Source organism: Leuresthes tenuis, unplaced genomic scaffold, assembly GCF_036924035.1.
Source record: "Leuresthes tenuis unplaced genomic scaffold, fLeuTen1.0.hap1 SCAF_15, whole genome shotgun sequence".
NCBI lineage: Eukaryota > Metazoa > Chordata > Actinopteri > Atheriniformes > Atherinopsidae > Leuresthes > Leuresthes tenuis.
In genome coordinates, this window is record NW_027325369.1 from 14,316,540 (window position 1) to 14,344,466 (window position 27,927).

General features: G+C 39.7%; 3 protein-coding genes across 4 annotated transcripts; 1 reads left to right on the forward strand and 2 right to left on the reverse strand.

Annotated features, from left to right (window-relative positions):
• Positions 1 to 467: 467 nt before the first annotated feature.
• slc39a9 (solute carrier family 39 member 9) lies at positions 468 to 4,558 on the reverse strand. Its single transcript, XM_072365484.1, has 7 exons — positions 3,990 to 4,558; positions 3,663 to 3,771; positions 3,050 to 3,250; positions 2,817 to 2,885; positions 2,382 to 2,467; positions 2,079 to 2,213; positions 468 to 1,471 (listed from the first exon to the last, which is right to left on the reverse strand). The coding sequence occupies exons 1-7, from the start codon at positions 4,083 to 4,085 to the stop codon at positions 1,238 to 1,240; spliced, it is 930 nt and encodes a 309-aa protein (XP_072221585.1). The 5' UTR covers positions 4,086 to 4,558; the 3' UTR covers positions 468 to 1,237.
• Positions 4,559 to 6,571: 2,013 nt separating this feature from the next.
• Positions 6,572 to 18,280, reverse strand: rbm25a (RNA binding motif protein 25a). Of its 2 annotated transcripts, none has more exons than XM_072364690.1 (18): positions 18,126 to 18,280; positions 17,759 to 17,876; positions 17,387 to 17,436; positions 17,050 to 17,220; positions 16,512 to 16,569; positions 14,978 to 15,138; positions 14,688 to 14,882; positions 14,471 to 14,551; positions 10,817 to 11,079; positions 9,469 to 9,580; positions 9,270 to 9,359; positions 9,087 to 9,160; positions 8,858 to 9,008; positions 8,219 to 8,711; positions 7,825 to 8,129; positions 7,602 to 7,700; positions 7,367 to 7,414; positions 6,572 to 7,043 (listed from the first exon to the last, which is right to left on the reverse strand). In XM_072364690.1, the coding sequence occupies exons 2-18, from the start codon at positions 17,862 to 17,864 to the stop codon at positions 6,951 to 6,953; spliced, it is 2,550 nt and encodes an 849-aa protein (XP_072220791.1). In that variant the 5' UTR covers positions 17,865 to 17,876; positions 18,126 to 18,280; the 3' UTR covers positions 6,572 to 6,950. The 2 variants fall into 2 exon arrangements, with proteins under 2 accessions (XP_072220791.1, XP_072220790.1); XM_072364689.1 differs by having other exon boundaries at positions 14,471 to 14,554.
• A 3,452-nt stretch (positions 18,281 to 21,732) lies between these two features.
• On the forward strand, positions 21,733 to 27,318 carry arg2 (arginase 2). Its single transcript, XM_072365441.1, has 8 exons — positions 21,733 to 21,950; positions 22,069 to 22,141; positions 24,760 to 24,934; positions 25,166 to 25,325; positions 25,752 to 25,846; positions 25,950 to 26,054; positions 26,203 to 26,339; positions 26,430 to 27,318. Exons 1-8 carry the CDS (start codon positions 21,837 to 21,839, stop codon positions 26,618 to 26,620), a joined length of 1,050 nt encoding a protein of 349 aa, XP_072221542.1. The 5' UTR covers positions 21,733 to 21,836; the 3' UTR covers positions 26,621 to 27,318.
• Positions 27,319 to 27,927: the final 609 nt, after the last annotated feature.

Consider the following 27,927-nt stretch of genomic DNA (forward strand, 5'->3'; position numbering starts at 1 on the left):
AGAAAATGGATGGACATGATTATTGCTTTTTGTGGTGAATTGAGTAAGTCATAAATAAAAATAACAGTTTAAAAGTCTCCTCACACGATGACATTTGCCTGTTCTCCTGAGCCAGTGGTCCCTAAAGGTTTTCACCCAGTTAATTTACCTCTATTTAAAAAAAAAAAAAAAAAAATATATATATATATATATATATATATTTCTATCATTCAAAACCGCTTAATTAGCCCTCCACCTCTTAATCTATACAATCACTTAAGACAATTATATACAGATGTTTCTTGCAAGCTATATTAGTTAGTTTATCAGTAAAAGAGGGGGAAAAAAAATTCAACGATATCCAGGAACAAAAGAGAGAAAAACTAAAATGTTGTGATGTAAAAAGGGTGAGTGGCTCATTAAACGGCTCAGGAATTAAAACTGTGCCGTGACTGTTCGTATGGTTTTACAGGACGCACACATCAGTATCAACTAAAGCCAGCCATCTTACCATAGAATAAACCGCACATTCCACTTAGGCGACAAATAAAATAACTGTTAAACAAATATGGAGCTGGTTTATCTGGTCAATTCAGGTCGTCTGTAAGAATGAGGTCTCCGTCAGAGATTCCAGAACATCTTGTCCAAACGGTACGGTTTCTCATGGCTGCCGTCCAGTTTCACATTTGCTTCATATGGCACTTGAAAATCAGTTTAAATCAACCTGTATCAAGATTTAAAGTCTGTACAGTTTTTTTTTTTTTTTCTTAAAAAAAAAAGTGATTTTCACTGCTTTTGTAATATCACAAGCTTAATTAAGTCTAAATCTCACTGTGCAACTGCCTTCGAATCAAACACAACTACTAAAAACCAGAGCTGGTTCTTGGACTTTGGAGAAGCATGATGACTCCTCACGAAAAAAAATCCACATGGATCCAAATTAACTAAAAAGATGCTGACTTGTGGTGTCTCTTGAAATGAGCTTTCTGGTGGAATAAATGCATACATAGAAAGAACATCACGTGTCTCAGATGTTGTTGCTGCTGCAGCAGCTGCTCCGATTCCCTCCCCCACAACACAATTTATTTCCTTTGGGAAGTTCATTTTAAAGTCCTATGATGTCCTTGCGAGACACTCCACCCGGTATACAAGGTCCATACACAGACAGTAAGCAATAAGACATTTAAATTTGTAATGTTTCAAATCTGTTTCGTCATCTTTTCCCTGTACACCTGTCTTAAATTCATCCTCTTTTGGTCTAATGTTGGTGGCCGATGGACAATACCAGAGGAATGAGGCAGCCCAGCACCAGAGCCCCAACCTCCACCTTGCTCAGTCCCTTTGCTCCGTTGCCTCCGGCAGGAGCGTGGCTGTGACCACCGCCACCCACCTCAGGGAGAACGTGGACGGTGGCCACATAGAGGAAGGTGCCAGCGGAGAAGAGCATGGCGACACCGGTGGCGTTGACATCTGACAGGGCTTCTTTGCTGCTCTGAGAGGGGAAGCAGACAGAAAAGAGTGTGAAGCAAAACGCCCTGCAGGAAATGCTGCTGAAAAGCCTCGTGTTGTACAGATTTAATTGATGTCACAATATCTTTAAGATTAAAATCAGGGGACAGTTTGTGTTGGTTAATCTTTACTCTCCTACAAACTACGAGAATTTCATGTGGAGCAAAAAATTTTGTTTTGAGTTTGAACTTCACGCAAACAAGTAACTAAAACAGGGGTTTGTTGGGATTAATGGGGGAGCAGAAATAAAAGGGAAAAAAGAAGTGAATTTGTTTATCTGGTCTACAATGGAAAAATGAAAGCAAATCAATTCATCTCATACGGAGATAACATTTGTCAAAATTAAGTTTAAGAGACAGAAAAGATGGTTGCCAAGCTGCAGACGTATTATAAACCAAATGTTCCTTTTTCCCAGGAGAAACTGGAGCCCGATAAACTTTAACAATGACATTGAGGCCTACAGAGAACAGATGGTGATGTAATTTTGTGTCAGTTACTTTGTGCAATCATCACCTCCTTCATGAAATAAGTTCAAGGTTTTAAGAACATATCTATCGCGCCAAAAAACCCACCATGAAAAGCCTAATTACCTGGCTGAGGCCTAGAAATGTGAGCATGGCGAGGGCAGGGGCCGCCAGGGCGAAGACCAAGAGGTGTTTGCGGATGCGGTTCCTTTCGAGACCAGCGTGCATCAGGAACGATACCAGGCCGAATGCCGCTGGGGCCTGAAGGCAATACAGCAGCACAGTTCACATGTATGGTTTGGTTCTGCAAAAAACGACTTATTTTTCTACAGCAAAAATGAAGACAACTGGAACGCCACATAAAACGTATGTATACTAAAAAAAGCCAACAAAATGGATTACGTTCATTAAAATGTGTTCACTTATTACCTTATGCAGCATGATCGCTACGAATACAATGAGCTGAACACTGGTCTGAGAGGTTGAGGCGGCAGCTCCTAATGCCACTCCGTCAGCTGAGAGAAAACAAAGTCACAAGTATTAGTAATTTGGCCATTAGCAAAACTTTATCAATGAAACCAAGTTGCATAACATTGCATATGGACAGAAATCTCTCAGGCTTAGGGAATATCTAATCACCTTTGTGTTAAATCTTTTTCAAAGCAGAGTAACTATAGTAAGAGATGGAGGCAGGGCCCCGATATGTGCATATCAAATGAGATAAAAGTATAGATTTACAATATATCTAAGCTACTACATCCATAGGAAAAAAAAAAGCTTCTTAATATGTAATTTTGTGGTTTCAGGGGGTTAACAATACCGAAACTGGGAGTTTAAAGTCTTGAGACATCAAACTAGACTTACCCGCAGCGTGGACCACAAGACCCAGAGTGGTGGTGATTTTGGAGGAAGCGACTCTTGCCGACTCCGGATCTACAACCAGACAAGAAACATAAGAGACAACTTTTTGCAACAAGAAAATGTTTGCCGGTGAAAATAAAGGCAGTAATAAAAATGCACGAAAGTAAGCAGGAAGTAGCCATCACCCTAACCAAGTCTTTGTCGTGCTCAAGACCGCCATCTTTTGTAATACTGACCCTCTGTGTTGTGAACATGAGAACTGCCTATTTGGTCCACCAGCAGCATAAAGACGAAGCCGAGGACCAGAGACACTCCGATGTAGGCGTGTAGCTGTTCGTGGCCTTGCTCGTGTTTCCCGCTGGCACTGAGAGCTGCCTCCGCTTCCACCTTTGTCTCAGATGCTTCCGCAACTCCAACCTGACCGTTGCTGTGATGGCCTAAAAAAACAGTCAGGAGAAAACGAAAGGAAGGATGAGGACTGTTATATGATAAAAAACTCAAATGGGTCTGGGTGCTCCGCAGATGCTCGAAATTTCCATCTTTCTGCAAAACCAGTAATGTTTAAGTATAGATCAACAGTCAAATCCCCAATAAAACTGCTCTAATTGGCAGAGTTTCTTCGGTAAAATGGCTTAAATTGTGCATGAAAATCAGGCATAATTAAGGATTTTGAACTATAAAAAGGATCAAGGATCCTTGATTTGATTTGGATTTGTCATCACCCTCAAATAACAACAGGCCAAACTCCAAAGATAGGAAAAGAGTGGACGAACACTCAAACGTGAGAATGGGAAGCAGCCAACATGGCATCCACTGACTAATCTGTCTCGCTAGACTGAGGAATTCTACCTTCAAGGACTTCTTCATAAAGTGCGTGGACTCCTTCGGGAATGATAACAGCAAGTGCAGTCCCACACAGCAGCCCAGCACCCAGCACAGTGATCAGCTTCAGCTTCTCCTGGACAAGCAGTCACAACACAAAGCTTCAGAACGAGACAGCGATTGGTTTTACTAAAACTGACAACGTTACAGAGTTTATTTTTGTCATCAATACTTGTGATAAAAAGCACTAAACAGAGAGGAGCTTTGAATCGCTTTGGACTGTGGCTGGAGTTAGCCATTAGGTGAAAGCTCTCAGGTGTTTGCAGTACAATTCTACACGTGTCACAAACTTACCTCAGAGAAGTTGAAAGCTAAAGGTATGGTCCCAGCCACATAACATCCTACCAACATCGCAAGAGACAGCAGGCTGATCGAGCTAAAATCGTCCATGACTGCACTGTCCTCTTCGGTTAATCTACTGTTCAGCTAAACCATTAAATCCAACCACAGTTTTAACATCAAATTACAGTCGTTTTCCTTAAATGTAACAGCATGCCCCGAAATGTAGCTAGAAGCGAGCTAGAGTTGTTATTTCAACAAACGTAAATACGCTCCTCTGGCAGCAGCTCAGTCTGATATCAAACATCCACGTTAACTATCTTAGACCTTGTAGCTTCTGGCCTCATTAGCAAAGCTTAGCTAACTAGCTTTGGTAACGATCCAGCTCTCAGTCTTTATAAGTAAATTCCCTACCCATCCCCACCCCCAGCCCGTTATCCTTTCATTGCAAACATCCAATACACCTCGTCGTTTCCGTCAGATTCAGCTGTCACAACATTACAGCAACTTCCCTAAATGGTTAGCGGCTAACGCACAAGCTAATGAAGTACTCTCTTGTTTGGTTCCGACTGAGTACTTCCGGGTCACAGTTCAACTGCTCAACCTGCCACGTATTTGAGAGATTTGTTGGAGGAAAACATTTTCGATTCGATTTTGATTAGGATAAGTAAATAAAGAAAAACAGAAAAACTAGTAATTTGGAGGCTTTTTACAATTCAATTCAGTTCTATTTTATTTTATTTACATAGCGCCAAATTACAACAAATGTCATCTCAATTCAAGTCAATTGGAATTCAATTCATTGTAATCATAATCCAATGAAATCCAATTAATTAATTTAAAAATAATCCAATTAATTCATATAGAGCCTAATCAAAAACAATATCCTAGTTAAGGAAACCAACAGATTGCACCGAAACTTGTCTTCAGTCCAATCTCCCGTCCTGAGCATGCCTGAGGCAACAGTGGAAAGGAACGACTCCCTTTTAACAGGAAAAAAACCTCTGGCAGAACCAGACTCAGGAAGGGTGGCCATCCGCCTCGACCAGCTGGGGTTTGAGAAGACACAAAAGAGGGGGGGGACACACCATTCAAAGGATACCTATTGGAACAGGGAAACACAATTTAATAACCACAATAAAGTCACATGTACATTATATCATTTGAGAAATTGAGAAAGAGAGCAAAGTGGGGAAAGGTGTGACAGATGAGGTCCCCCAACAGTCTAAGCCTATAGCAGCTTAACTATGGGACGTTTCAGGATCACCTGAGCCACCCCTAACTATAAGCCTTATCCAAAAAGGAAAGTTTTAAGCCTAATGTGGAAAGGGTGTTACACTTAATAGCATGCTGATTTTCTTCTTTTTCCCCCTTGAATGGTATACCCGAGAATTTATTCCCAAAGGCTTTCTCTTTTCCATGATTCCAACTTAAAAGTTTATCAAGTTCTTTCGTTCATTTATGTATTTGAATTTTTTCATCTTCGTGCAAACACATACATTTTAAGCCTGAATATTTTTTACATCAAATTCTAATATAGATCTATCTTCAATAGATAAACTTGTCTATCTCAGTCTTAGTTTGAGAATTCACAAAGCCCATTTCCAGAAAAGATGGGAAGTGTGTAATTAGTCATTCATTTGAACCATTATTAAAGGAAATTATTTTCGGTGCTCTCGCTGGCCAAGTCTCTTGTTTTTATAAAAATATTCACCTAGAACCTGTTGCTGGAAACACACACACACACACAAAGATGGGATGTTTGCCATCGTGTTAAACCACCCTTTTTATTTTTAAATTACACATTTGAATCATTTTCACTGAGGATGATGAGTGTTGCAGTCACATGTTAAACACTTTCAGTAAGAGACAGAACAGACACACGTGCGTTGTCCCTCTGAAATAACTAGTTCTCTGGAAGAAAGGCGTCACTTTGGTGTTAGCATGCGTCCCTCTATAAAAGATGTTTATTTCTACAGTTACTTTCTAATTTTTAAATAGACGATTAGCACTGGTTAACTTAACACAGTCCTATATTTTATATGCTTTTTTAAATGTTTAATTCCTCTGTACCTTTTTAATTCTACTGTACATATTTAAATTCTATGCAAATGTTTAATTTCTCTGCTAAAGTTTAATTTTTCTACAAATGTTTAACTTAATTTCTCTGTACAGTTAAATTTACATCTTATCTTGGTCAATTTCAACATACAATACGGTTACTGTGTTATAAGTCAATTCTAATGTATGTTAATGTTACTGCTACTGGATGCTTGAATTTCCTTCAGGATCAATAAAGTATCTATCTAGCCATCTTTTATTTAGAATCTGTCATAATGCTGCCGGTTGTAGCACTGTCAGTAATATTTCTCCCCAAAGACATAACAACTGCTTTCAAACTGCTTGACAACTTATCAAAATAAGGTCACAGATGGAGTCAGACTGACTCCTTTACATAGTTGGCCTATGACTCCTTCCCAGATTGGAGAAAGCAGGACGGAATCAGAAATTCCTTCGCGCAAGGTTTGAAATAGATTTAAAATAACTCCCAAGTCGAAAGTGTAGTACGAAACTGATATCAAAATACAAGAGGAGACTTTCTACAAAAAAAAGCATGTTTATTAGTTCACATATCAGAGCAGGGCCTCCACAGAACATCAGAAAATCAAAGCAGAATGAGTCCAGTGATTTTGAGAACATACTGTGTGAAATGCATTGTCTTTTGGATCAACAATGTCAACAAACGGGGAAAATACAACCAAAGTTTTACCATGCAGCATGTTTGTGCAACCATTTCTGTTAACAACTCAATACTTTCTCATACAAACGCACACGCACGCACACACATACAAGGCAGGAGCTCCTTGCTGATGGAATGGAGGGGCGTATGGGCACATGTTTACAGTCTGCTCAACCAGATGACTGTAGCTAGCGGAACTGAAAACCTTAAGAGTCAGTTAGAGATAGATGCTGCCTTTACTTCACCAGTCCAATCTTCTTGGCTTCTGTTTCATATATCAAAAGCCTCCACATTTTTACTATGAAGACTTCTGCTTCCTCATCAAGAACCTGAAAGAAAAACAGATCAGAACATTGATAAGTGAAAGTTGTAGGTTTAGGCTGCATCCCCAAGCATGATCATCTAAAACTAAAGAGATTACAGCCTGCTGTTTCCTGATGTGTGAGATGGTACTCAGAAACAGTTATATTTTTAACTAATTGGAAATTTAACACGTCACTGATGAATCCAGTTCTATAATTTCTTGCTTTTCCACTGTTGCTGACACAACCACCCAGGAGGCAGCTTATTGCCACATTCTGAGTACATCTTTCTAAAAGTAAAAGCCAAAATAACTCATAGATTTACTGATCTAGAACATATTTCAACTTACCATAGCAACATCGTCAAGAATACCCTGAGGGGTGCTGTGTGCCATTACCTGGGTACGTAAAAAAAAATAATTAAAGCAAGCCACAAGCTCAACAACACAAACGTAGGAGGCACAGAAAACTAGTCAATATATTCAGAGGACTTTATATTTTCTAAAACAACCAAAACAAAAGGAACGGAATGCAGTCTGAAACTGGCTCTCTGTTTGGAGTCTCAACTGTAAATAAAACACTGACCTTAGAACAGACAAAATCAACCAGAGTTGCTTCCTCCTCGCCAATGTATTCAATAATCTTCTTATTTATCCACGGCCTAATGCGGCGATCCATCAGAGTCTACAGAGGGTACAATCACAACATCACATGTTATATTTATTATACAAGTACTAAGTACTATCTGCGTATATACAGTGTATGAAATAAAATGTTTGTGAATCAAAACTTCCACAGGTTTTTTTACCGAGTCAACCATAGCCCAGTCCAATGGGTAAGAAAAGAGCTCAGGCCTGGCGGTGGGGATCTTCTCTATGAGGCTCTTTATGTGCTTGCGTTTCTCCTCGGTGTTGATGCTGCCTTTACCCGCTGACATTTCTGCCCCATCAAGCCCCAGGCTTTTATCGTCGTCACCGTAATCCAGTGGAACGAGTTTCCTTTTGCGAGGCTGCTCATCTGCTTCGTCATCATCGAACTTGTTGAAAACACTGTCTGCAGATGCGAGCTTCTTTCGCTTACTTGAATTAAGCTGACTGGGACTGTTGGTGGCACCTAGAGGAGAAAATGAGGAGAAATACAGATTAATTTGGAACTCTAAGCCAGCAGATCTACTCGTGTTCTCTGTTTGCTCCTGAACTCACCCAGTTTGAGACTGAGACCGATCTTTCGTCGGTTTTCCTCTAAAGGCTGGACCTCAGGAGTGTTCTCGCCTGGAATGATTATGCCGCAGGGAGATTCGTTGCTTGGTGTGTTTGGAGTCACATTCCCACTGGCAGAGGACACTGAGGGGGCGGTTGTGATTGGTCGCATGATGGGTTTGAGTTGAGGCTTGGCTTCTTGTGAGTCCTCACCGTTGTGGTAGTCATCCTCCTCCCCTTCCACGGCATCATCATCCGAAAGCTGTTGGGGGCCTAGGGGCGGTGGCTCTACTGGTCTCTCAGACCCTCTCTTCTCCCGTTCCCGATCGCGTTCCCGATCGCGCTCCCGATCGCGCTCCCGATCGCGCTCCCGATCGCGCTCCCGATCGCGCTCCCGATCGCGCTCCCGATCCCTCTGAGGCTTCTCCTGGCTTACATCCTCCTCAGGTTCAAGTTTCAGAGGCGGCTGTCGTCTGCGCTCTGCCTCCTCCTCCATCTACACAAATATTAAAAATGAAGAAATCTTCGTTAACAGTTGTTATGCTAATTAGCATTGTTATGCAGCAAAAAAGTTGACAATTAACACAAATACACCAAAGTTTAAGAGAAAATGTTTCTCTTAAAGTTGCAGGTGAGACTTACTCTCTGCAGCTCAGCATCGGGATCGGGGTGACCCTCCGCTAGAAGTCTCTGTCTGATTTCTTCCAGCTCCTCCTTTTCTCGCTTGCGGTCTCGCTCGTCTAACTCAATCTCCTTTTCTCTGTCACGAAGTCGCTTCTGCAAAGCGCTGCCCCTGAGGATGAAAATAAAGAAGATAAGCAACAGAGGTGGACACCTCACACTACCAGAGGAAATGCCTCACACTAATCACCTGTAGTATTTTGGATCGTCCCTGTCGTCGTCATAGTCTTCAAGGAACTCTTTCAGTCTTTTGGCTTCTTTCATCTGATTTTAAACAAAGTAAAAAAAAAAAAACCCATACAAATTGAGCAAGTCTCAGGATTTTATAAATTGTTCAAAACCAGCTTAATCTATTGGGTGTATCGTGTATTACCATCTCACGCCGCCTCTCCTCCTCCCTCTCTGTTTCTTTGTTGTAGTCACGAGACTTCTTCCTCTCGCGGACCTCCCAGTTTTTCAAGCGCTTTAAGAAAGCAGAAATCCAACCATCATTGATTTGGTTTTCTCAGAAGCAATTTAAACGGAAAATAAACCGATCTAAATCGAAAAACAAAGACATTACAAAAACATACTTCTTGGTAAGCGGCCTCCTTGTCCCTCAGTCTCCTTTCAAGTCTCCGCCGTTCATACACGTCTTCCTCATCTTCATCACGGTCTCGTTTTTTATCCTCTCTCGTCCTCTCTCTGCAAAAAGACAAGAGTGTTACTGACTCACTTTAAAGCATTCAAATAAAAATCAGGAGGAAAATATCAACAAAACAAAAAACAAGCACTTATTTCTCTTAAAGTTTGTCTGGTTGATCAGGCCTCTGTTTTGGTGAAATAACCCAAACACATAACAACACAACTACTATAACAATAACAACTACTTTTTATGAGACAAGAGTTTTGTTCATTCTTGACCGTAGAAACAGCTATTGAGAAAAAAAACCCTTCTTAAGAAGTAATTAAGAGAAATATATTGTCATTGTTGAAACTATATGGTGCCAGTGAATTTTACGACAATATAAAATATGTGAATTCTTCTCATTCATCTCAGTGAAGCTGCTTCATAAAAGGTAGAAACAAAACTGCTCAATGCAGGGTTAGCTCAATAACTGCTAGCTCAAAATACTAGGGGTGGGGGAAAATTTCCGATTCTTAGTGACATCGCTATTTGGACGTGGACGAGTCTGAATCGATTCACAAACATCCAAATTTGGATTACTTAAATAAAGTAATAAAGATGGTTCTAAAATGCAGAACTATGAATCGCGTCATCTCCGGGACACTATGGGGAGTGCATGAGGAGCGGACACGCTGCACCGAGGAAAACATGGCTGACCACAGCTACCCACCTTGCTGTGAGATCCGAACAGCTCTTTCTAATTGAAAAGCAGAAGTGTGGAAAAACTTCTGCAGACGTGTGGAAACATGGCTTCTACAACGTCTGCGGCAGGAGCGAACTGGACAAGAGCCACGTTATTATGACGTTTTCAAGGTGTAGTGCACGGAAATATGATCCTCCGTGAACACGTTGTCTTTTATTTTGTTTCTGCGTTTGACTTCCTGTCCCACACGATGTTTAATAAAATATAATGGAAATTAATTCAACCCTTAATTTCTTATTATAAATGCACTTTTTTTCAAAATTGCAAATTATGAATGCTTATTCAGTGAGACAAAAAGAAATGTTGTGAAAAGTACATCATTATACATAAATTAAAGACCTATCAATAATCGTTTTATAATCGAATCGTAGCTCCTGAATCGTAATCGAATCGTGAGGCGCCCAAATATTCCCACCCCTACAAAATACATGAGGGTACATATAAAAGGCTATATGATCACTGATTTATTAGCCCTGTTTATAATGTTTACATCGGCACCTCCTATAGATGAATCTGAGCAAGATAAAGTTTGACATGGTCGCCCACCAACCTCGACTTGCTGCGAGCTTCGCTGGCGTCTCGACTCCTCTCCCGCTCCCTTTCCCGCTCTTTCGTCCTCTCCCTTTCCCGCTCTCTCTCCCGTTCTCGATCCCGGTCTCTTTCCCGCTCCTTGTCCCTCTCTCGCTCTCTCTCCTTTTCCTTCTCCCGGTCACGGCGCTCTCTCTCGCGCTCTCGCTCCTTGTCCCTCTCCCTTCTTTCTCTCTCGACCTCCAGTCGTTCCTTTTCTTTCTTTCCTTTCTCCTCCTCCAGTTTCTGCAGGTGCCCAACAGGAGAGAAGGGGAAACTGTCATGAGAAGCAAAGTACCAGAAAGATATCCGTACTAAAATACGTGAACATTTTATCAGCACGATGAAAAAAAACGATTTTGAGTCCCTGTTCTGGACGAGTTCACATACTACCATGGAAGGACGGCCGCTCAGAGGCCGGAAGTCTTTCTGGCCCTGTTGTTTCCTCCACAAGGAGTTGTCAGTTGCTCGAACAGGTTTGGTGTAAATACTGTTCGATCCAAACAACACTTACGTAAAACTATAAACTGCAGTTCATTCTTGACGGACACTTAAATAATTAAGTGATCTGGGGTTTATATAAGAGGTTGAAGAAAGTGTAGGTTAAAACCATCACCAAAAAAGCTTGAAAACTAGCTCTGAACACTTTCAGTATTTTATCCTTATGGGATCAAAGTGTAGAATCCCGAACAGGCTCCGATATACAACCTTCTCCTTCATACATGCTTGTAGTTTTTCCTACATATGTAACAGGGTGAGTTGACCTCTGCAAGAAGTTTTTTTTAACTCTTTTGTGATGTGGGACTATGTCCTGATGTAATGAAAGGTTATTCCAATAAAAAAAATTTTTTTAAAAACATTTTGTTGCCATGGTAACACACCTGGACATGCTCCCCAGCAGCAATTCAGTTTGTCGTTCAGTGGCAGAATCATATTTTGACACTCATTTAATGTTCAAATATCAACGCTTTTTGCACAATAATAAAACTAAGTAAACCTCATAAGTTGTGGAAGTGCAAAAAGTTTGTCTATCAAGTTTTCACTTGCTAACAAACAACGTGGCATTTTCTACAGGCCGTTCTGGAGCTACTGTAGTAAAATTTATAGGTGATGAACTTTGGTTTCAGAACTTCTCTGCCCCTACAGGCTACGTGTGGGAGGAAAAGCAGGTCAGAATAATCAGCAAAAAATTTAAAGAAACGTCCCAACGATATATCTGCGCAGCAGCTCATCTTATTACAGTCCATCCTTGTAATATCACTTTTTGAAACAATCAGATATAACATTTAATTCCTATCACAAAAAAATGAGTGAAGCAGTCTTACCTGTAGGTTGTCTTCTGGGGTCTCTTTTGTCTCTCAAGCCCAATGAAAAGAGTAAACCTTTCAGGGTCAGACCCACAGTTCAAACACTCCAATTATAGATTAAATCATGTCACAGCTGTTCATGTTGTAGATCTTGATGCATTTATAATACTTAAAGAGTGTTGGAAATGTGGGTCTGATAGCTAATGCGAAATAAAAAAATAGGAAAGGATGGAAAACTTGTTCCACATTATATGTGGGTTGAATATTGTAATTTCACTAGACTGGACTCAAATTTGCATTTGAACACCACAGTTACCAGCATTACTTGAAATTGTTGAGGCGTCCACTCCTTTCAGTCTATCCCTTTACTATCTGGCTCTCATTTAACTGACATTTTGCTACTTGATCCGACCTCAAAACTTACCCTCTTGCTTTGAAATGATTATTAGTGTTACTACTGAAAATAAGAATCGTCAAATATAAAACAGCATTAGACGGTTAAAAAAGTACTAAATTAAGTATGAAATATAGAAACCCTTGACCTATCTTTAGAACTGACGTGTCATTGAATTTGAATTTACGACTTTTTTTGCCAATGACAGGTTGCCATATGATATCATTTTAATGTCGAAGACTATAGTTGAAATGAAGAATTTAAATACTATTTTAAGAATATGGATCAAATATTAAGAATAATGCTATCAGCTCGTTTGCACAAGGCATTTTAAAAATATGTTGAAGGTCTAAGGGCTAATGCCGGTTTAATTTCATAGCAGTGATTAGACTTAATCTCGTAACAAGTTTATTTTTTACATCTAGCCTTTAAACTGTAGCTTCAGCTGTTTTTTCAACTTTTTCCTCCCGATACATTTCTATACTCTTACTATACTCTTGATGGTCTGAAAAACTACAACAGTCTCTTGTTTCTTTTCCTTCTCGTGTCCTAAATACTACACAAGAAAATGTCAGTGTGATGATTAAGTATCGTTGTCGCCAAAAAAAAAGTGACACTGTCAACATGTCACAGCACATGATGCAGAAGATCAGCCTGGATGGCTGCACTGGGGACTCTAATAATCTGATCTGAACCCCTTTTCGAGCCATAACAACATGTGGTTGGATTCACTTTACAAAATTTCAAAGTTTTGTGCTATTTTGCTGGTCAGACTTTCTAAAATCAACCGGATATACAAAAACATTTAAATTATTTTGACTAACATTGCAAACATAGCTTTGGTTGTCTGTTACTTCTTCCAACAGACATATCAGGGCCTCACTGTGGTATCTGAGATTATTAAATAATCCATGAAACACCTCAGTTGCTCTGTCTCTGCAGTTCAATTCTTACATATTTCATGAGCTTCTTTGAGAGAGAAATTGAGGAAAGAGAGAAAGGTTTTAAAAGAGAAGAAATACAAAGACTCACCTTGTATATCTTCAAACCACAGAGTGCTGTGAAGGGGCGCTCCCTGCTTTAGTAATACTAATGGCTGCAGTTGAAATTATTGCAGTGGTTAGATTCATTGTGTGTGTTATTCAAACACATAACTGAAAATCTAAGGACTTCCAGAGGTTCACTGAGCAGCCTGACCTTCTCAAACCTGACTAAATGTGAGTGCAATGCAGCATTTCAAAATCACAAGCACTATTTACATTCCAGGTCCAGGACCATAGATGCACTTAGGCTCAGAATCCACATATATACGAGTAAGGCAAATTACCTGGGAGCCAGTTGCCCCTCTGCAAACCCTCCAGAAGGGAGCGCCCAACATGAGTAAAGAGGAAATGAAGGATACAACTTACATCATATCCTCGCAACTTTTTCAAAAGCTGAGATTCATCTGGTTCTAGTCACCTATTGAACTCTACCATATTGGTTGGCTTTAATAAATAGATTAGCTTTACTTGGAATTGAACATTGTGTCCATGCATTCTGTGTGATAAATGTAGCTTCTGCAGAGCTAAAGCTTTTGGTCTCAAATCAGTATTGTGAATAGTCATAACTCTTCATTAGTTTGAAAATACTGACAAGTACCATAAAACAATGAATGAGTTGCAGCTTTGAATTTTTTATACTTTTTAGCCTTTCAAAGAATCTTTTACAGAAAAATTTAAATAAACATTAGCAGCTTTATATTCCCAGACTATTTGACTCTGTCTAACTGGTCAATCTATTGAGTGACTTTGGAGACCGACAATGGCAAAAAGTAGTTTTATGGAACAGTGTTATGGAAAAAAAAATCCACTTGCTGTAGAGGAACTTCTAATAACAAGTGTGAGGGATTTCATCCTCAAAATCTAATTTACAGAGTAACAACAGCAGATGTTACCTTGTGTGTGTCCCGGAATTTACTGATCTCTCTGGAAATCAGGTCTCTCTTGTCGTCTTCCATCTCCATGGCATTGATATCCTCCTTACACAAAGGACAGAGAGCCAGGAAACAAACAAACTAAGTACTAAGCAAGTACCATGAAACAACTAAAACAAACAGCATTTGAAAAACACCGCTCTAGCCTTTGATTTCATCTGCATTGAGCAAAGACTACCTCCTCTTTCTTCTCTTTGCGCTTCTTGTTACGAGGCTGACTGTCGGGATCCTGTGAGGGAGCATTAAGCTCACTGGAGTACTCTCGAATGAGGACGTCTATCGCCCCCTTTACAACCTGGTCCCGACGCAGGGTTTCTTCATCCAGAACTTCGTCCTCTTCTTCATCCTCGTTTTTTGACCCATCAGTGGTTCCCTTCATGTTAAAGTCAGAAAAATGGAAGAAACCAACTTAGATTCACGATCAAATCATTATATTTTAGTCTTTTAATCAACAGGTGAACATCGTACCCCATTGGCACTCCTCTTCTTAGCTTTCCACTCCTCTAGCTGAGCTTTGGTTTTGGCATCGACCTTAACCAACAACTTCTTATCGCCTAAGAGCAGCTCATGGAGAAGTCTGAGGGCTCGCAGTGTGGATTCAGGCTCCTTATATTCACAGAACCCAAAAGCTGCCAGAGGTTGAGGAGAATAACGTTAGCTAAACTGGTGCTCAAATTAAGAAAAATACAAGATAACAGTGCTTAAGTCTTGAACCACCTAAACCTTTTTTAGCGCACTACAAGGTAGCCTAACTTTGATTTTTTTAAAGTAGTCTAGAGCGATAGTTCTCCTGGTTTTCTGAAGGTCTGTCAAAGTTTTTCTTTGGACAAAGACTTTGTTACCAGTTCTCGTTGCATTTACAAAAAAAAAAAAAAAAGTTTGAGAGATTTTGGAAAATATATTTTTGTACCCACAAGGTGGTTCCCAGAGAGCTATTATACATACAATCTTAATCTTAAATCTTTTATATGTCTCAATGTAAAGCATGTAAAGCTTCCCCTGTGGTTTTTTAAATGTGCTATATAAATAAAGTTGATTGATTGACTATTATTAGGCAAACACTTGGCATATTTTAGCATGATGTGCAGCGTGATCTTAAAAGATGTAAGGAAACTGGACAGGTGCGGGGAAAAAAAGAAGTCAGGCCTACAAAACTGTCTGTAGCAGATGAACAGTATCTGAAAGTGATGTTCTTCAGAAAAAGGAAAAAAATCCAGCAAAGACCTGACACAGAACCTGAGAGATGCAACTGAACCTCCAGTTGATCCATCAACTGTTCACTGAAACCTCATCAGAAATGGTCTCCATGGAATGGTGGCTGTCAAGAAGTGATTCTTAAGGAAGGGAAACAGGGAGAAAAGGCTGAGGTATGCCAAATGACACAAGAAGCGGACTGAAAATCAGTGGCAACAGGTCTTATGGATGGATGAATTCTCCCCAGAGCCCAGGCCTCAACATTTTTGAAGCAGTGGGATCATCTTGACAGAGACCGGAACTAAAGGCAGCCAACATCCAAAGAAGAGCTTTGGAATGTCCTTCAAGAAGCCTGGAGAACTATTCCTAAGACTACTTATGCAAACTCTGTTTTTGCCTTATATAGTGTATTTCCGTTTGTCGGCACATTTCAATAAATCTTTGCAATTACTTCCCATTTTCCTGACAAAAGAGAAAGGAATTAGATTAGTTGCTTGAGACTTCTGCACAGCACAGTAGATAAAACTGCCAGAAAATACGAGCTTTGAAAAAAAAAAAAGAGAAACCAGAAACAAAGCGGTCAAAATATAGTAACTGTGATTCACAGCTGTAAAAAGTACAGCAGGGTGCACATTTTCTCTTTTGTCAACAACTTTCAAGAACAATGATCAAAGACACTAAATAAACCCTATAATAAATATGAAGACCTCACGAGAATAAAGAAAAATAAATGGGTGAATATTTCCAATAGCAATATGTCTAACCACTCCGAGAGTTTAAATGTGCCTGGGTTTTTTTTTGCCATTACCTTGAAGTTTCCCAGAGGCACCTTGGACCCTTTTCCAGCTTAGAACAATACCGCATTTCTATATCAGCCAGAGACAAACACAAAATCAAATTATTTAATCACTCAGAAAAGTTGATTGTGACTAATCAATAGCTCACTAATCACATTCTAGTGTTATTGCTGCTACTGCCACATATATAGCTGGAAATTTACAAATGGTTGCCTGAGAGCAATGAGAAACTGCGATCTCGCATGTGGTACGTGGTGCGAGTCCTTAGTGGTAAAACTGGACCGCTGCTTACCTTGAACATGCAGAGGTTTGGCTTTTTCCAAATGAGAATAAGTGTCTGTCACCTTCAACTCTTTGTCTAAGCACCTCATTGTTGCGTCGTCAATTTTAGCATTATACCCTTGAAACATTTAATCCAAATGATCTAGTAAAAGCACTTAAGTGCACCTATACGTGGACCAGTACTGTAGAAGCACACAGCAGTTACAAGTCACAAGATCAGCGATTGTCCATAACAAGATCAATTCATATCATGTACAGACAACTCACCGCTAGAAGCTGTCTGACCAGCATGTCAGATGCCTTTTCAGAGATGTTCCCCACAAACACAGTGGTGGTGGGGCCCCCACTGTCTTCTGCATCCTTGGCTCTGATGGTGCCGGGCTCCTTATTTAGAACTACAGGCTTCTGTGCTACAGCAACTGCGGTTGGGACCAGAACCTACAATATCAAGTGCAAATTTTCAGATGTTGTCACTCTTATTTGGAATTATAAGCATGAATAAAGTTGAACGGTTCATGTATGAAATATATATCTATAAGAGGAAGGGTCTCATGGAACAGTTAATTAAAAGGCTATGCAGTAGGAGCTCCTGTTACAAACTCACTGTGGGTGCAGGGGCCACTACACCCATGTGAACAGGGATCATGGGAGTACCTGTAAATAGAGACAAAAAAAAAAACACAGGCAATATATATTATTGTCTGCTAGTAACAAACAAAGTTATTCAAATAAAACGGCGTTTGTGATACGATTACATAAGCCCAATTCACTCTGGCAGTTTCGAGGACAACCCTCCTGCTTATCTGACCCGTTCTGTTTCTTGCGTTTTGCCACAAGTCCACAATATGTGTCACTTTCCGAATATTCTAAGGTTATACCCGTCCATAGTCTACATCAGAAATGACAACAACAGTTCAACGGGCTGGTATATAAGAAGACAGCTATCAGGTGATGTGGCAGCAGCACTTTTCAGTACCTGGTGGAACTCCAGGGGCAAAGCCTCCAAACTGTGGCGGGGGAATCCTGGGGGGCAACTGTGGGATACCAATTTGCGGGCGGTTAAGTGGAGGAGGGTAAGACATCCTGAAGAAACCCTACAGGAAAAAGCAGTGTTTAACGGGAGACCAAAGGGATCTTGTTTACGAACAGGTTGAGTAAGCAACTATATTTATCACAGAATTAACCTAGTATAAATTGTGAAAATTACCGCAAACGTGACATACCGAGCAACCTACTTAATTAAAAAGTCAGCTACGTAAACTAGCTAAATTAGCTCATTCAAGCTAACTGTGTGGCCTGGCTAGTTCAGAGTAGCTGCAGCGGTCATAAACTGGTATACCCACCTATACTCAAGTGTGAACGAGAAACCGGCGAGTAATAGTGCTATGGTTTATACACATAAAAACTCGTTAAATACAGTATACAGAAGTACGTTACAGTAAATGTCAGCTTTATATTTGACACCGGTACGATACGGGTACCTCGGTGGTGGTGGCAAAAAAAAAAACAGAAAGAGTACCTATTCTTTTCGAAATGAATCATGGGATACCATAGCTTTGAGTCGTTTTATACCTGAATTTAGTCCGTCAGGCCAACACTCGCCTCCGCCTGCTTAAGAAAACATTTCACCACTTCAAAAAAAAAGAAAAAAAGAAGCCATTTGCACAATCATCTGACTTCAGTCCAATTTACCCTTCCGAAAGAAAAGGTTTAATAGAACTGGGTTAGAATGTCCTGATGGACTTCCAACAGTTAATTAAAAAAAGTCCTTCTACTGGGCTTTGTCACAGCATATTATAATTAACACAACAAACAGTTTAAAAGAGTATGCTTTAAAAAAAACAATATTATTCTAATTTGCTCACAAAAGCATAAGCTAAAAGTAAAAATGAACTGTATTTTAAATCACAATCAGATGACTGCACAGGTGTGCTTTCATTCAAATTAACTTGTGGCTTTTGTCTCAACACACACAGGGTTGAGCAGGTTGACATGTAAAAGAAATTAGACAAAAACAACCCTGAAATCACTCATTAACTTCTCCACCACATACAGCTATTCATTTATGCCCTACCATATTGAAGCATTGTGCTGTATTGGTCTGTTTTTTCCTGCACTTTGACTTTGATAATCCAAATAAACTTTAAATGAGCAATTTCAATGTGTAAAATTGGGACCTTCGATATATGGCTGTTATCTATTTCTCTTTCTAAAGAATTAAAAAAATTGGGGACAGATCAATTGCAAACTAATATAATCAATAGCTGTAACCATGTGGTTGCTTTGGAATACTAAACATAATGTCTCCTCGTGTAGTATTATTTTGATTGGCCTCTTTTTTCCCCCTCAATACCCCAGTAAGTACATTAAATCAGTTAAGTCTTACATTATCATGTAACAGTAATGCCAAAAGGCAGCACCAGATTTGTGATTGTAAAATCATCCAGAATTCCATGTGTTTCTGGGTCTATTATGTTACAATGTATTGAGAAGAATTACTAACCAGAAGATAATATAATACAGCATGCCTCCAGTGCCTTTAAATAGTTAAAAGTAAAAAGCAGCACCTTTAACCATGTACAACCAAAAATATTTGAACACATGGAAACAAGTAAGCAAGTTTATTTCAGGGTAACATGTGATCTCATACCGTCCCAGGCAATGTGAATTCGAGTAAGATTTCTATAGTAGGACAAGGTTTTACCTTACAAAGCAATCCCAGGGCAAATAAAGCCCTTTTTTCGCATTAAAATCTCTGTCATTTTTATTTTCAGATGGTAGGTGGCGCCAAATGTCCGGTTCAGGTGCCAACAAGACCACCCAGATGTTCTTATAATTTTTCTTGCCGTTGATTCTCAATAATGCTAACAGTTATAAGTTCAGAGTTAGAGTTAGAACTGATTATGTAACATAAAAAGAATAATGGCTAAAGAATAAATTTGTTGCTTTAGATTCAGAAGTATAAGACCCGAGTCTCTCAACTCTCTGAGTGAATAAATCAGTTTTACGACAGCTGAGAAAAGTATGAGGAACAAAACAAGTAAACGAATGAAAAAGAATAGGCCCTTTTTCCTTTTCAAAAACCATTATTAATCTGCTTCTGGATTAGATTACTTTTTCTTAAAATCCTTTTTTTTCCTTTTTTTTTTTTTTTTCTGACAACTTTATGCATTCTGTTGGGTTTTTTCTTCTTCTTTGTACTTAACAAAGCAACATTTTTACTGTATCTGACCAATTTTTGATTAGAAATTAGGTGTGGTGAAAATGTTTTTCTTTCTATCGGCTCGGCTTCACGAGCCCCTGGTCTTTTGAACCCAACATTTCATTCATATTTCTGTGCGAACATCTATTTGTAATTAGTTCCCGGTGTTGTTATATTAGAGATGTATTATGACAGTTAGCAGCATGATAGGCCTATTGCCATACTGTCCTTTAGCAAAAAGTAGTTTATTAAAGTGTACTACGAGTATACTTATTTTGTACTAAAACTAAGGCAGTATACTTGAAGTTTACTTTTTATATAATATATTTTATATACTTAAGAATAGTATAGTGAAGTATACTTGGCTTATACTGAAAAGTACAAAAGAAAAGTCTAAGACTAAGTACATTAATACTAAGACTTACACTTATACTTTACTTTATACTAAAGCTTATATACTTGTACTTTAGTATACTTTTTACTTCTTTCTGACATAAAGTACTAATACTTAGTTTATCTTGATCCAAGTACAGAATAAGGTCAAGTCGTTGACTCAGCAAAGAAGGACTCGATTTCATAGAGGCTCTTTGTTTTTTAAATGCATATATTCAATGATTTAAGCAGGTATTTGTAAATACACAGTATGGTATCTTTTAAAATGTTATATAAATATATCAAACTTGTTCTCAACATTCTGTCTTGTGATTTTGTAAATACATTGCAATCTAGTATAGAATACTTAATGAGTATATTTCAAGTATATAAAAATGGGACTGGATAGTGTAATGGTAAGATTGCCACCTTTCATGTGGGTAACCTGGATTCAAATGCCCTGCATGAAAGGTACTACGTCCAGTAGAACCCTCTTACCCTACCCTCCTACCAGTGTAAGTCAGTATACTTAAAGTATACTTTTGTAAACTTAAAAATGTTCCAATTTAGTCCGAAGAAGTATTAAATTAGTACACTTTCTAGTACACTACAAGTACATGGTCCGTAGTATACTTGCTATACTCAATAGCAAAAAGCAAAACTCAAAATTAACTTCAAGTGTACTACTTTTTGCAAAGGGGTGTAATGATATCCCATCTGTATTAGCACATAACAGAAACGGCACTATCCTGTAAGCTAAATTTAAACGCGTTGCATAATGTTACCGAATCAAATCACACTAATGTAAACGTTTTGTAATGAGTCTTTCTCGTTTTCTTTTACAATGGAACTAACTTATAACTAGCGGTCAGAGCAACGGCTGCCCTCGATAAGATATGGAAATATATAAAGATAGTCATGTTGGCATTATAACTGTAGTGACTTGGGGCAAGTGTAGACAAACGACTGTGCCACTGCATACTTTATTATAAACAAGCCAGTCATTCCAGCTTGTTTGCGACTGCGACCCTGGAAATTTCCACTTCGATGACACGGCAGAAAAAGACGTCACAACACCTAAATAAAAAAAATAGAAGCCCTTGGCCTACAACAGTCCGTATGACACGCCCACAAAACAAACCCACCTATTTCGAGAACTCCTATTGGCGAGGTCAAAGGTGTGTCACACAACCTTTTTTAAAACTGGACGTGCCTCCTAACAGTTATCACCACTGATAACAGATAACGCATACAAAAAAACGTCCGCTTGTTTACTTGACTAGGGCGTGCTATTATCACCCAATCATCCTGGTTCTCCGATTCACTAGCTCATGAATATTAAGCAGATTCGGGAGCCATAAGACCTGCCCCCCTCTGCAGTAACGCGGATACAGACAGCATCCACCGGCGGAACGTTTCATTGGGCTTTCATCAGTCCTCGCTCTCTTCGCGGAGTAGCATTCGGTCATTGAAAAGGAAAATGGCTTTGAGAGGACCACTTTCCCGTCTTCTTAGAACTCAAGTCAGCAACACTTGTCAACAAAGCAGAGCTCAATCGGTGGCTGTTCTGGGCGCCCCATTCTCAAGAGGACAGGTATGATTGGTTTTGTCTTCTTTTATAAAAGTTTAACCCAAATTGATCGCTGACCGCCATATTTAACATTCTATGGGCTAACTATTTTTTGTTTTGTTTTTGTTTTTGTTTTTTACAGAAAAGAGGAGGCGTGGAGCACGGCCCTAAAGTAATAAGAGATGCGGGGCTCATCGAGAGGCTGTCCACGTTAGGTAAGTGAAGGGCGGCGGGGATAACGATGGAACAACCGGTGCCTTATGTAACACTGGATGGGTGTTGCGAGAAGTTTTGCTCGAGAGGTTTTAAAATAACCTCAACTCCTACCTCCAGTTTTTTAAGACAGCTTTGTTACATCGCCGGTAGACGGTAAATATCGGCATCTCATACGAAGTGCGATTTCTGTCCAGTTTTAATGAGATTACATCCTAAATCTCACAGTGACGCTACCCCGTTAAGCTAACCTCTGAGATGAGAGCACCGTGAAGTTCTACAGGAAACGGCCCGCACATTTAAGACGACATTGTAATAACCAGGCGCCCAAGGTAGTTTCTTTTCTTTTTACTCCGGGGACCACATGCCCGCTTCGGCCATTCTTGTCCTCCGTCGCCCCTCCCCTCCCCTCCTCCCCTCCCACACAAAGCTCGAAAGGGAGCAGGAAGAAGATGTGTGATTTATTTCTACTCTGTCGTCATCCCAGACAGCCTCTCGCGGTCTGTACCAACACTGTTTGGTTCCAGCCGACACGCCTTCAGCAGCTATATGCTCACTGGGGCAGGGATGCCATCACCCTGAAGGACGACACCTCAGTCGGAAAGAATCCTTTATTTATTATAGCGCATTGTGACTAAGGGTTATAGGGAGGCGTGTCGGGACAGAGACCAATTCATCCAGTCATAACAGGGATATTGCAAATGTGCCATTGAAGTCCAGGAAAAGCAACCTAAATCCAGTTTGATAAGGTGTCACCTAAGGCAGCTTAAAGTCCCTCTAGAGTAACAAGGACACTGTAGATTAAAGTGTGGCCATGGGACACACAAAAGACAAGGCAATAACGTCAAGGTGGCTTCAACTACTTAAATGGTTGTATGGAGGAAAATCAGTTTTTTTTTAAAAATTATTATTCGAATAGGAAAATGAGCAATTCTCCTTAGAGTTTTAGTCTTTAAATTTCTAAATACAAAATAGGGGATTACTATAGGCAAAACTAACTTGTATAAATGTGCAGAGTAAATATATGGTTAAAAAAAAAAGCAGTATGGTAGCTTATGTCCTGTGGACTCTGCAGAGTAAAACTAGCCTTCCACGTGTGTCATTGGGCCGGCCGCTATGATTCATCTTTGTTCCATATGTTCATAGATGAGTGCTGGAGATGGTTTGTACTTCTATAAATACAAATACCTTTGCCAGCTCTTCCTGCTAAAGGCATTTCCAGACGAATGTCAAATAAGGACATTAGTGCCTTCCTGACTGACTGGGACTGTAACGGCATTTGTTAGGTAATCCTAACATGTTCAGTTCAGGACATCACCTGTAAACATCAGCTGTTACACAAGGGGCTCAGCCTTCCTCTTCCTCGAAATGTTGAATCAGTCTATATTTTGCTACTGGAATACATTCTGGCATGTGTATGGCAGTATAAATATTTAGAGATGCACTCCAGCACTTATTTAAGTTAACAAACAATTTATAGTTGGCATATAAAAGATACGCGTCCCCTTAGACGTGGAAACATTTGCATAAACACCGCCTGTGAAAATATCAAACTCCCAATGTCTCTGAATAAGATACAAAAGACTTGTTTTAAGTCTTCAGTATGCTCTGATTGGTCACTGTTGCCTTATTTATATACATTGCATTTACAACTACAACATTAAAAGGATTATCAAAGACCTTGTTTGTTTCTTTCAAATCAGAGGTTTGAAAGTGCTCTAAAGTTCTTCGTCCTCCTGGTAACCTGATGTCAGCTTGACAGTTGTGGAAAATGATATAGTTGCAATGTCAGTAACGGAGCTCGACACTTGAAACCAAACACTAACTGGATTTAATACCATGTCATCTTGGAATCTTTAAGCTCTTAAAGTGATTCTGTCAGTTTGTTCAAAGTGTGTCAACAAAAAAAAAAAATGGAGAAAAACAACACAAATGAACAAATAATCGTATGGTTTTACAGAAAGTTAAAAGTATGCTTCTACAAATATTAACCTTTCAGTTTAAAGTGACTAAAAGACAACTTGCAACTGTCACCTAAGCTTTTGAATTGTCTTGCAAGAGATGCTCACAGTTGCATCAAGACAAGGCTATTCCTGTCCTGTCTGTGAATAGAAATGGACCACACCGGTTGCTCTTAGATTAGCAGAGAAATCCTACACTACCGGCAAGGCAAATGTTTCCAGATGGACACCCTGTATGGCACATAACCTGTCATCTTCTAAAAACCTTTGCCTTAAACTCAGTGGAAGTTTTTCGGTCTTAACCTCTGCCACTGGCTAACACAGAGCAAATTACAGTCCCTGACACCCGAGCCGCAGTGGGAATTGGGACACGTGGAAAGTGCTCCATCACTAATGCTACACTGGCACTGAATGACTCAACCTATTCAGACTGCAAGGTCAAACAAATCACTGTTAAGTCACGCTATAGAAGCCAGAGATCATGTGAACTGTTCATATGATACCTGCAGTCTTTGAAATACAAACTTCCAGGTCACGTTGTAGGTTACTGAGCTACAGTATTCAGCATGTGTCCATGAACTGGACCCCTGTTCAGCCTTTCTAAGGTGCAGCAAAAAAAAGCCTCATTAAAAATGTTCCTCTTCCTCTTGTGCTCTTAGACTACTCGGTCCACGATTTTGGCGACCTGAGCTTCCACCACCTCGAGAAGGATGAACCCTACATGGATGTGAAGTTTCCTCGAACCGTGGGCGCTGCAAATAAAAAGCTGTCGGGTGCAGTGAGCAGAGCTGTGGGTGCTGGGCACACTCTCATCATGTTGGGAGGCGATCACAGGTATTTATCTCAGGCATACAGAATTTAGAATGTTCTGCAGTTATTTCAAAAGCACCATCCCTGATATTCTACACCACAATCTGACAGTTATTAGACAGATGGACAAAGCATACTTATAACATTTCACCATGTGTTTTATCGGTCCAATTCCATTTCAAGAGCATGCTCAGCTTCTGTATGTGACCGATATAAACACCACATATTTATAAGACCCCTCCTCTCTTTTCCTAGCCTTGCTATTGGATCGGTGAGTGGCCATGCCCAGCAGTGTCCCGACCTGTGTCTCATCTGGATTGACGCTCATGCAGACATAAACACACCTATGTCCTCCCCGTCAGGGAACCTTCACGGCCAGCCCGTGGCATTCATGCTCAAAGAGATGCAAGACAAGGTGAGCAGAAACGTCACACTGCTCTAAAACAAAAGGATCTCTTGCACCTTAGTCGGTTTGTAGATACGCGTCATCAAGGAGCCAAAATAAAAGAGAGAACATTAGTTACTTAAGTATCTTTTTAAACTTTAGGTGTCTCTGTGTGATATGATACTTTAAATTAAATTCTCTTGGAGCCACAATATAGACAACACTGCACACCCTCTACATAACACATAAGCAACAAAGTGTGTTTATGACATAAATAACATCACATGCACAATGACTTCTTTATAATAAATAATAACTGTTTTAATTTTTTTTAAACATTTCCTATGAATATAAAGCTTTCTCACTAGGCCTGTGGGACTCTATGACAAAAGGTTGAAATATTTTTTCCATCCCTACATACTGTATAGCATATTGAATTGTTTCAATCTGATCCAGATGCCAGCTCTTCCTGGGTTCTCATGGACTAAGCCATTCCTCTCCTCGAGGGACCTTGTGTACATTGGACTGCGGGATGTCGATCCCGGAGAGTAGTAAGTATATGCTCTCACTGAGACATTTCTCACCACAAGCGGCTGATGTACAGTTTTCCGACATGTAGGCTTTGTGTAAATAGTTCTTTGTGTTCGACTGCAGTCACATTCTGAAGAATCTTGGCATCCAGTACTTCACCATGAGGGATATTGACAGACTAGGCATCCAAAGGGTCATGGAAGTCACTCTTGATCATCTTCTTTCAAGGTATTGCAGATGTTATTACTGTTTTTGATTATTTTGATGACAGTTACATCTAATGTACATTTGCATTAATTTGATAAATCTAAATAATTGCCCTTGAATTAAAGGGAACTTTAGAACTACCTTTAAACTTTCTGATCTTCCTCTACAGAAAACAGCGACCAGTCCACTTGAGCTTTGACATTGACGCCTTCGATCCATCTCTGGCTCCCGCAACAGGGACACCAGTGAATGGAGGTCTGACCTACAGAGAGGGAATCTACATCACAGAGGAAATCCACAACACAGGTACAGATGAGTGCAAGCGGATGCTTTTAGTTCTTTGGAGTTTCCATTTTTGGTTTCGATGTCTTGACTTATGAATATATTAATGTGCAGGTCTGCTGTCGGCCATGGACCTGGTAGAAGTGAACCCCATCCTGGGGGCCAACCCTGAAGCCGTGGAGGCCACCGCCTCTTTAGCCGTGGACGTCATTGCGTCATCTCTTGGACAGACGAGAGAAGGCGCTCACGCCTCCAACGACGCTATTCCTGTCGAGAAAAACGACACAGAGCAGCTCTGCCTCTGAGAGCATAAAGTGGACTCATGAACTGTATGTCATGCCTGACCATTCCACAGTTTTCCTGTTTGCCGTTATTTTCAAATCATAAAAGCATGAATGCCTGCATCATAACAGTTAGAGGGCTCTAAATATTGGTAATGCTAGTACAAGCCTTTGACGTGATTTAAAATACCACTGCACTAACTGATGGGACTACTATTAATCAAAAAAGACTATACTAATTTATTTTGTTACTGTGTATCATTATTTAAGTGAGAGAAGACGCCACTGCCACATATGTATAATCTGTTTGGTTTATAAGATCATTTACCTGCCTCAAAGGCATGAAAGAGTTTGAAGAATTTGTTTGAAGTTCACAGTCTCATGTTGACTTCTTAATGTTTGGTGGCTGTGCCAGTTAGTTTAAAACTAGAAAATGTCACTTTTCACTTTTGGACCAGCTGTGGTTACTGTATTATCTTTAGAGTTTACTTTTGTATTTTCATTTGAAACCTGCCAGCACATGCACTACAATTACTATGTGTGTAAATATCTATGACATCATGGGAAAAATTCAAGCGATTAGAAAGTATTACTATTATATTATTATTGCGATTGTGCTGGTATTGTTGCTTGTTCTTTATTTGACTTGGCAGTTGAATGATTATTTTTCTTGTAACAAAGAGCTTCTATTTTGGTCTTCCATAAATGTGATGACACTTTTGCTCATTTTCTACGGGTGTCTGAGTTTGTCCTGTTTCAATTTCTTTTCCTACAACATGACTTAAGTTGTCATTTCATAAATGACATTAACATTTATCCATTTATATTTATAAGCTAGATTTATAGTGTTCTAGAACATCGACGATGTCGACGTGACGTCTTCATTGAGCATTCGAAGTTCTGTGTCGAGGTAACACGTTGCTCTGCAATTGAAAATGATAAATTTATGAGATTTGTACATCACTTTATTCCATTTTTTTTTTTCATTCAAATTTTACGCAGCCTAAAAATCTTTTTCAGAATTGATTTGAAGAGATTTTCTGTTGAGCTTCTTTTAATATATTTATATTCTATTACGCTGGCTTTAATGGTGAGCTACCAGAGACTACTGCTGGTTATATTGCTACTTTTTAACATTTATTCTAACGAGAACTGATGCCAACGGAAACTTGTTCACAACTGGGAGCAGCTGATTGAGCTTTCTGAAATCCAAGTTGTGCTAGAAATAGGACCCCAAAATACAGATACGATGAAGAGGGGTCGTCCAGGATGTAAGGCAGGAGCAAAACGGAGGACAGGGAAGAGGAAGTTTAAAATCCTTTCTTACCTCG